At 43.5% G+C, this 10,088-nt stretch overlaps 1 protein-coding gene across 1 annotated transcript; it reads right to left on the bottom strand.

The window, feature by feature from the left end:
* Nucleotides 1-2,332: 2,332 nt before the first annotated feature.
* Nucleotides 2,333-4,892, bottom strand: KCNF1 (potassium voltage-gated channel modifier subfamily F member 1). The gene is made up of 2 exons (XM_021525402.3): nucleotides 4,458-4,892; nucleotides 2,333-4,356 (listed from the first exon to the last, which is right to left on the bottom strand). The coding sequence occupies exon 2, from the start codon at nucleotides 4,161-4,163 to the stop codon at nucleotides 2,700-2,702; it is 1,464 nt and encodes a 487-aa protein (XP_021381077.1). The 5' UTR covers nucleotides 4,164-4,356; nucleotides 4,458-4,892; the 3' UTR covers nucleotides 2,333-2,699.
* Between the last annotated feature and the right edge of the window lie 5,196 nt (nucleotides 4,893-10,088).

Raw genomic sequence — 10,088 nt, 5'->3', positions numbered from 1 at the left:
CTGCCCACACACAGTCTTTTAAGAGCACATAACTTATAGCAGCAAATACAACAAATGAGGTCCCTAGTGCAGCAAGACACACTAAGACCTGTCTGGGCTACAGCAGCACCAAGGTTGTCTCAAAACTCTTTCCATAGAGCCCAGTGCTCGAAGGCATAACTCATAGGAGAAATCAGCCCAAAAACTTATTTCTGATAAAAGAGAGAGTTTTTTTATTTAATGTCAGGTTAAATAAATCACAAAGCACAGCAGTCAGGATTTAGCACTTGCAGTGCTAAACCATACGGCTTAGTATTAACACAGTGCTTTCCTCATTCAAGAAAATGCTTTTGACAGCTTAATTCACTCTCAGCTACCCTTTGCATGTCATGAGCAAAGTCAGGAGCATGTAATTTTCCTGCTGATAGATAAGGCTGGACTCACACAGCTTTGTTAGCTTCCCTCTTCTCCCACACTCAGCACCCCAGCCAAGTCAATTTTTGCTGGTTTGCAGCCCATACCTGTGACCTGGATGTCCTAAGCAGTGCAAGGGACAGGATCCTGTCCTTTACATAAGAGCTGCCTGTGGTCCTGGCCACGCAGCCAGGGAGAGGAGCTGAGGTTGTTGGCAAGAAAAGAACAGGTCTCAGCAGGTGAAACAGAGCAAGAGAGCAGCTCTAGAGGCTAGGAGCAGGGATGTGGAGGGGAGGATGGATGTGAAGGGGTGCTTGGGCTGAGAAGGTAATTACAGTGGCTGTTTGTCTTAGGCAGGAGAGAATTTGGCACAAATGCTGGTGGAAGGATTCAGGTACAGAAATATTTAGACATTGTTTAAATTATCTTACTTGATGAAGATATGTAAGGAACGACATGGTAACAGACTGAGGGAAAGGACATTGGGTCAGGCACAGGACTGGGGCATGGGGTACCAGGTAGGTGTCCCTGGAGATCAGCAGTTTGAGGTGTGAGGGGTAATGCTGGGAAAGGCCTTTAACCTAGGGAAGTAGGGGCTGATTTCCATGCTAGGAGAGATACAGGTGGGTGGTGTTCCTGAGGAGCAGCTTCCCTTCACTGCACACCTGCCCAGACCCTACATGCCACCACTGCTCTCTGCTCCCAGCAGGACAGGGCACTCCTCACCAACAGACACAAACCACTCTGCCAGGGAACAGGGACAAACAAGGTGCCAGAAAAGAGGACAGAGCCCATCCCTCAGCTCTGTGTCCCTCCAGTCACTGCTCCTGTGGGGTGGATGCCACAGGCCCACTGCTTTCCCACATCCCAGGAAAAAAGTCCCAAAGACCTGTAGGGGGATCTTGGGCATGAGGTGCCCAGGGATAGGTCACAGCTCGTGTTGCTGCATTTCACCTGGGCAAGGGGCTGCTCAGCACAAAAGGGAACAAATAAAGATAGCTACCCTAGCCCTCTAAACATTTGGTATCCTGCTTCTAAATTATGTAAATATATCTGTGTGCCAGTGCTCCCCTTCACTCCAAGCTGGCATAACTCCTAGTTTCAATGGATTTCTTTGGCACACACCAGACCTATTACACATACAGTTTTTACACCAACCAAATTTAGACTTGTGTAGATTGCACTTGCATTTGGATAGTACCCACACACTTGTGTTGATTAATTATTATATTAATTAATTAAGAAGATACTGATTAGTGCCTACTACTTCTGTAAATTAATATCTACAAAGTTTGTAGTTATTGTAGGGGGTGTGTTATTTTAAAAGATAATCTAATAACATGTTTATTCACCTAGATATTTTTACCATAAATCAATTGGAGACTATACTATTTTTACTGAAACTTTCTGTGCCCTTACTTTCAAATACTTAAAGCTTCTTATTTAGAATTACTCATTTTAACTTTATTATAAACTTCCCTTGATTTTGTAGAGAATTAAAGATACCATTATTTAACTTACAGTTTTAAAAAGCTACTTAATTATGAAACCTTCCTGAAAGATCCCTGCATATATAAACCATGCAGTAATTAATAGCTAGAACAAATATTTTTAAATTTGCTTATTAAAATAAATTTATTCAGTTCTGCATCTCTGCTCAAAATATAGTTTCATGTCCCATTGAAAATGACTCTTTTTCTGGAAAGAGGAACAGAAACCAAAAATTTGATCCCAAAGTACATTTTACAAAACAAAGCCATTTATTCACTCTAATATTCTGCACACAGTATATGCTGATGCCTTCAGTATCTCTAGGCTCAAACTACTTGTTACATTTTGCTGTAAGCCTGAATCTAATACAAACGAGAGGCTGCTTTAATTCGTTTAAGGAGCAGTTCCCCTAGCTGCAAAGGCATTGAAGAGAGCCTGGAAGACACAATCTGTGTGATGCTGCTCTTTATTGTCACAGGTACAAAGTTCTGATGTGGCAATGTTGTGCATTCAGGTCATTGAACATTTGTGGATCAGGAAGGACTTTTCAGTCTCTGAAATGGTTACAAATGTTTTTTATCAGAACACACTCAATATAAGCAGTCTGATCTCAGTGAAGTCCTACTGTTTTATTTTGGGTTAATAACAGTAAAGTCTTACCAACTGTTGATGGAGAAGCCATGGGGTTAATTTATATTCATGTTGGAAAAGCAAAGCAGTGCTCCCTCCCAGCTCTGACAGATCTGCGAGTCCCTTCCATAGCTGATTGTCAGGTTGTCCCAATCTGTAGCTTAGCGCTGACAACAGCTCACAGTTTATTTGCAGCTTTGAAGCCTGGTCCTATGGTGTTTTTCTTCTGACAGGAGATGAATAAAGGTGTCACTGTGGGAGACTTTTATCCGGCTGCTATAAAAAGGAGCCTCTTTGCCTTCCCTTGAAAGATCCTCTAGTTCACTTCTGGAGCCTGCGGCTTTCCCCTCAGCAGAATTTAGTTCCATCAGTTCCAATTCATGTTTGGCAGCTGTTTCTAAAACTCTCTGTTTGTTGTAATACCTGACAAAGTTGTTAATGATGGGATGGATGGGGAGGGCGATCGCTATCACCCCACAAAGAAAACTGATGGCAGCATTCAGTTTTCCTAGTGTTGTTTTAGGGTAAATGTCTCCGTATCCAACCGTGGTCATGGTAATGATTGCCCACCAAAATGATTGAGGGATGCTTTTAAATAAAGTTTCAGGGTGACTTTGTTCCATGGTATAACCTAGGGCAGAAAAGACAAAGATGCCAACAGCTAAGTACATGAGGAGCAGCCCAAGCTCCTTAAAGCTGCGTTTCAGGGCATAGGTTAGGGTCTGGAGCCCTGAGGAATGTCGTGCAAGCTTGAAAATCCTTGCGATCCTCATGATGCGCAGTGCCTGGACAGCCTGCTGGACATTGCTCAGCTCCATCAGCTTGGCTCCCAGGTGGGTCAAGGTCAGGCTGACGTAGAAAGGAAGTATTGCTAGCACATCAACAATGTTCATGAAGGAAAAGGCAAAGTGGAGTTTGTTGGGAGAGGAGATCAGCCTCAGCACATACTCCACAGTAAACCAGCCTATGCAGGCGGTCTCGATGCTGTCCAGGGTCGGGTGCTCCATACGGTTCCCCTCTGCATCTACCACCTGCAAGTCTGGGATGGTCCCCACACACATCACAACAGAGGAGATCAAAATAAACAGAAAGGACAGTACCGCAATCACTCTAGCTGGATAGGATGATTCTGGCTTTTCCAGAAATTTCCAGATGCATTTTTGGCACTTTTTCCAGCGACTTTCTGAGGCATCTATTCCCAAGTCATCCAGAATGAGTTGCACCCTTCGGGCTATTTCTTCCAGTTCCTCCTTTTTTTCACTTAGGTGAGCTTTACAGCAGTCATCCAAAAATTTCAGATCTACTTTCCAAAATTCCATTTCATTCTTGAAACATATGGGGCATATTCCTTTCTTCATGTGAATTTCCCCAAAGTAGTACACGTCAATAATGCATTTAAAAGCATCTGGATCTCTGTCAAAGTAAAACTCTCGCTTTCCAGGATCATAGTCATCACAGAGGGAAAATATGCTATCGTATCCCCCTGATAAACAATTGACCAGCTCTGCCAGACGTGTTTCTGGGTACTGATTCAGGTTATCTTCATAGAACACCTGCCTTACCCCACCGACATTGACTACAATCTCCATTTCTTCACTTCTTTCTGATCCATCAGTGTCCACATCTGGAAACCTAGAGTCACCTGCCATTTTATAATTGGATTTTGGTTGATTTTTAGCCCTTTTTTTGGTTTCACAGCTTTATGGTTTTAATCTCTCATGAAAGCAAATCAGCACTGAGCCAGCTCTGTTACAAATGTCACCAAACTGCCCTGGAGTCTTGGTGGGAAAGGTTACTGACAGAAACCTGCGGTCGGGAAAGCCTGGTGAGGAACGCAACAAGCTGCAGGGAAAAGACAAGTCATCGGGCTGCTGTGCCTGCAAGCAGGGTGTTAGAAAGCCCCAGCAGACTGGAAAGACAAGAAACCATTTAATAAAACTCACCACTCTGTTCAGTGCTCGAGAGTCTTTTCAGGTCCCATTCTGTCTCTAAAAGTGATATCTATTCAGAGCTGGGAAGTCACGGCAGAGAAATAAATCCTGAGCTCTGATTAACGTGCAGTGAGTGACAGCTCTGACATCGGCGGGCTGAGCCCCCGGACTGCCGCGGCGTCTCCCTTCGCTTCCACCGATTTCCCTAGAGAGCTGCTTTGGAATTTGGTTTCTCTTTCCGTTTTCTGTTTACTTTAAGGTCTTCCAGAGTTCATCTGCTGACTCTCGCACATAGTCAGTCGGTGCAAACAGGCAGAGGAGAAACTTGTGCTTGTTTTCCCTTCGCTGTTTCCCAGCACAATAGGGAGCCCAGGCTGCCAGGAGTCCTTTCCAAACTCTTCCCTCTCCTGGTGAAACGCAGCAAAGCACCAGATGCACGGAAAGCGCTTCTCAGATATTTATATGCCTGCCCAGTGGTAAAATGATGTGTTTCTATACTGACAGGAACTTTAAAGGATTTTTAAAACTTTTTTTTTTTTTTTAATCCCATGCAAGGCTTAATCGTGTATAAAGTCATTCAGAGCTGCAGAGAGACACAGAAACATTTTCTCCAGGCAGAAACCAGAAGAAGCAATACTGTGTTTTGGGAATAAAAGTATGACATAAATCTTGCTCTCAGAGGGACTGGAGCAACTCTAGAGCATCTCTGTCCTGTGTCAGGGCATTGAGTTAATTTGGATTTTTACTGGTGTTTTTGAGAAAGGAGCAGAGATCGTAAAGTTTCTGCTGCAGATGTGGAGCAAAACCTCCCCTACACTCTGTGCATGTTTCCCAAAGCTCCGGCTCTTCAGTTTTAGCTACATTTCTGTGGCCTGTAGTCAGTTGAGCCTGGGGAGGGTTTGGGTAATTTACATCTATTATGATTTCTCACTGACTGCTACTTACCAGAAGCAGTGCATTGTACCACATCCAGCTCTTTAAAAGTAGAAGTAGAAAAACAAGCATTTCCTTTTAACTTTGTTTTCTCTGAATTCCAGGATTTCATGAACATTGTTCCCCCAGATCTCTACATGCAGGAAACCTATTACACTTAAATTATTAAATCTGACTCTACAGTTCATTTTAGTGGGTCCAGGAAAACCTGCAGTTTAAAAGTTAACTGTTTCTGGCCATAGCAGAATGGTTTGCACCAGCAAGTTACGGTCTTTTCCAATTTACTGGCTCTTGAAAAGCTTCTCAGTAGAGGGGAATAGAGAGGAGCAAATCCAGCTGGATGTTTTCTTCTCCAGGCTTGTGTCCATTCTGGGAGAAAGGTGAGATCTGCCATGTGCCTGCTGTCCTCCCACTGGTGTCACACAGCCAGGGGGAGCCTGGTGAGTACACAGTGTTCCTGCTCCATTGGCTCAGAAGCTCATGGGTGATTAATAGAAGGTTGTGCACCAGGCCTCGTCTTGGCATCGAGTGTGGTCATAGAACCACATACCCACAAAAAGGGAATATCAGGTCCCAGGAATAGAGTAATATTTATTATTCTACATCTGTGTCATACTGTAAACCTCTGGAGGCCAGTGTCACCTTCATGTGCTCCTGAGTGTGCTGCATAGTTTGGGTATAATACAAGAAGTCCCTTGAATTTTTTTCCAAGCACATATAAATTTACTGAGACTTGCAAGCTTCTTGGGACAAAAGAAATACTTTGGAACCCTGGAAAAAACCTCAATTTTTTTGGTTCATCAATAAATAATTACCCACCTGTGGCTCTCCTTACTAACTAACTTGACTCTAGCAAAATAAATTTTAAGATGACAATAGCAGTGACATGCTTGCACAGGGGAAAATGCAGATGGGATTATTTATCCAATCTCACAAAACAAAATCAAGGTCTGGAAGTTTGGCTTCAAATTTTGTCATGCTGCATGAGCATAGGGAAAAGTTCTGTAGATTTAAATCCTCAGATCCTATTCTCTTTGATCAACAGTTCATTCCAGTGACCTTTTGGTTTTTCTCTAGGTAATGATAAGAAATCAATGCAGAGTCCAGCATGATCAACACAGAAACCTTTGTTTCCAAAAAGGCTTTTCTCCCCGCCTTATCCCTCCCCATCCATTTTACAGAACAAATACCTACAAAAAGGCACACAGGACATTGTTCAGTTTGAAAGGTGAAATCAGCTCCTTTCAGATGATAAATCTCAGCACATTCTCAAAAGGTTGAGAAGAAACTATTTTTGAAATGCCAGATCTGTCCTTATAAAGACTTTACTTAGTGTGGCTGCTAAAATCCTTGTGCTTTATTCTCCCTCGTCTTGCACCTTTTCAGAGTTCTTTACACCTTTCAGTGTGCCTGTGAAATGTTAGAGGAGATCTGGTAGCATTTTAAATCCACTTGGGCAAATGTAAATGATCCAAAGAACGGTCAGGGAAATCATAATGAATTAAACTCTTGTTTTTGTAGCTGAAAAGAGAGGTAAGGCTTGATGAATGTTTGTATCAGATGTATCACAGATCAGCAAGCAATGGGAGCAGAAATAATAATTTATTCCATTAACTAATTTTTCATCCATGAAAAGAAAGCTTCTCTAATCTAAAAATTTCAATAGATAATTGTTGCCCTGCAAGTCATTTACGACCAGATTGCTGCAATTATTAGGGCTCCTAACTTCAACTTCTGTTGCCTGTGAGAACAGGTCAAGCTGTGCTGTGTCTGCTGGAAGCAAAATGTGCTGGCAGTTGAATTCCTACAGACCCAACAAGAAACACAGAGGAGTTTTTTTCCTGCGTCGGTGCTTTAGCTCAGAGAACAACACGTGGATTTGAGCTGACAGTTGTGTTAAGTTTTGGCTGTGGTTCAGACAGGCTCCTTCAGGGAGGAGGAGGAGGAGGAGGAGGAGGAGGAGGAGGAGGAGGAGGAGGAGGAGGAGGAGGAGGAGGAGGAGGCCCAGCCGGACACCAAGCCCCGCAGCCTGAGAGAAAGGCTCCTGGGTTGGGGCATCCCTGCTGGGGCAGGGGCTGCATTTCCTGGGGTTGCCAATGTCCTGGGGTAGGGCTTGAACCCCAGCAGCGTTTGGTCCACAAAGTGTAGGTGGAGCTCAAAGTGGGTCCCCAGTGACACTGGCTCCCTATGAGGAAAGTGGGTGGCACCGAGCACCCACAGTGCAGCACAGGGACCTGCAGTAACCATGGTCCCCCGGGGGATGCTGACATTCAAGGTTTGGCTCCCTTTTTGGGAAAGGACATTTACCCCTGAGTGGCTTTGTGCCAGTCTGGGAAGAGAGATTGCACCTCTTGAGCACTAGTCTGGCTCACATTACATTCCTGAATTCCAGCCAGCACCTCTGTCCTCCTGTCAGATGCACTGCGCTGTTCCCCACAGAGCTGCGGGCACTAGTGGTACATGAAGAACTGTGGAATGGGTCAGGATACAACCCTAGGGAGATAAGATTGGAGTCCACTTAGAAAAGGGTGCTTAAAACAGAGGCAGGACTTGGACAGGCCCTCTGCAAGCAGGCTGTGGTGCAGCCAGCCCCTGCCTGCACTGAGCACAGCCCTGCATCTGACCTCTCCCTTCTCCCAAAATCACGAGCAAGCTCAAGAAAGTTTAGTGACCTGACTCTGAGTGTCCAAGTAAGAAACAGCTAAAGCATGTCTGGCACAGACCCAGCCCATGCTGACCAGCTAACATGGACATTTCCTAGCCATCATGTGGCCATCAGAGACAATTCCCAGCAGAGAATTTGCAGGCAGCACCAGTACTGGAGATTAAAAGGACTTAAGAGAGATGGAGACCAGTTGTTAGTTTGCCTCAATGCCTAGAGGCATCCTTGGGCACATGTAAATCTGCTTATACTCAGTATAGCCCTCTCACACACTTCTGTTGTGTCATATTTGGGTTTTAAGTGACACTTGCAGTAACTGGACCTGTGACAGATCCAGCAAGAGATCTCAACATCTAACACACCACTTATTTCACCACTTATTTTCAACTAGATACAGACTATGGAGAGCCACTTGAGATAGGAATATGTCATCAAAATGTACTATAGAAAAGTCCATCACAGACCTAAAGGAGAATGGGGAATGGAAATATCTTATTCTTCCTCACTTCCTTGGGGTATTGTGGGGTCAAAATTTTCAGTCAGCTGCATGGACATTGCTTCTTCAGCTGACAGTACAAGGTTCTGTAAAAAAAAAAGCACAATGAAATTACTTCATGCCAATCACAAGAAATGTGAAGCAGATAACCTGGAAGGAGGGGAAGCAATTAATGATGTCATTCTGGGCTTCAGAAGAGCAAGTCATCCACAGCAGCTATTCTGACTACTTTACCACAGCCAGCTTTAGTAAGAGGTTCAGGAAAGATTTTGTTGTAAGAACCCTCCAGGGTTTCCAAATCTAAGGAGGATTCTACTGGTTAGTGCAGCAACATCACAATCACACTGGAAGATCCAGCACACCCTTTTTGGCAAATTAATCCAGATACTGGAACATGTTGGTTTACCCTTTATAGCTCAATATTTCAAATCTATTTTCAAATCACACCTTCTTTTTCCTTATAACATGCTGTACAATAAAGTCAGCTGTTTTGACACATCAAGAGCTCATGAATTGCCTTCCCATGGGCACTGTAGCATGGATGTGGTGGCACTGCAATAGCACCAGCACCAACCTCATGCACCACCCCAGAATATCCAAAGGGCAGCAGGGCATGACCTGATGTCATGGACTGTTAAATCCAGGGCCTGTGGGAGAGGAGTTGTGGGCACTGACTGCCTGCAGGAACCTCTGTGATGCAGTGACAGCAGCTCATGGTCCCAGCACTGATGTGTGTCCCCTGTGTGTAGCCATGAGATGCTGGAGTGAATCTGAGCTTCAGCATGAAAGATGTTCATTGCCCACTGCTGCTATTTCTAGCAACAGATGAGTCTTTTAAATCCCTTGATATGGTAAAAGAAAGGTCCTTGTGAAGCTAGAGAAACAAATTGTCTACTTTTAAAAATACATCTCCATGCTTTGTATGATGTTTCTCAATACATGAGACTTCCTTCAGATTGATATATTAAGAACAAGATGTTATGAAATATCTAAACTGAGATGGGTATCTGGACTGTAACAGATATGTTCACCTTGCAAATCTGGTTTTATGTGTCACTGTTTCCAGCATATTTACATATTTCTCCAAGACTATTATTTCAAAGTAGTTTTTGTCTTAGTTTATTTCCCCTCTCTTAGTTCCTTTGTTATTTTTTTCAAGTTCAAAATTTATACATAGTCAGTTTATTGTATCAGATCTTTTAATTAATACCTGATTAAAGGTATTAGCTGGCAATAGCTTGCTGCAAATTCCAATTGGCCTTGCTTTCCATTTGACATTAATGAGTCTATTTTCCTGTACAATTAGACCTGCCTTAAGTGACCACTCAGGAGTACAGCCAAATCTCTGATTTAATGTAAATTACTTTAAATAAATAAAATGCAACCTTCACTTTAAGCAGCTGACAGATGGGTTCAAATTAAGCATATCAGTGAGCCATGAATAGGATGGGAGTTGGAGATGCTGTAAAAGATTTAAGAACCTTGGCTTGTTTACAGCATCACTGTCTCTTGAAGAAGGACTGGAATTCTGTTTCTTGCTCTTAAACACTGC

Source organism: Lonchura striata, chromosome 3, assembly GCF_046129695.1.
Source record: "Lonchura striata isolate bLonStr1 chromosome 3, bLonStr1.mat, whole genome shotgun sequence".
Lineage (NCBI taxonomy): Eukaryota > Metazoa > Chordata > Aves > Passeriformes > Estrildidae > Lonchura > Lonchura striata.
The sequence above is the reverse complement of the archived record's forward strand: the minus strand, read 5'-3'. Positions and strand labels throughout refer to the sequence as shown.

Coding starts and splice junctions, on each gene's coding strand:
- KCNF1 (XM_021525402.3), bottom strand. CDS start 4,163: ATGGCAGGTGACTCTAGGTTTCCAGATGTGGACACTGATGGATCAGAA.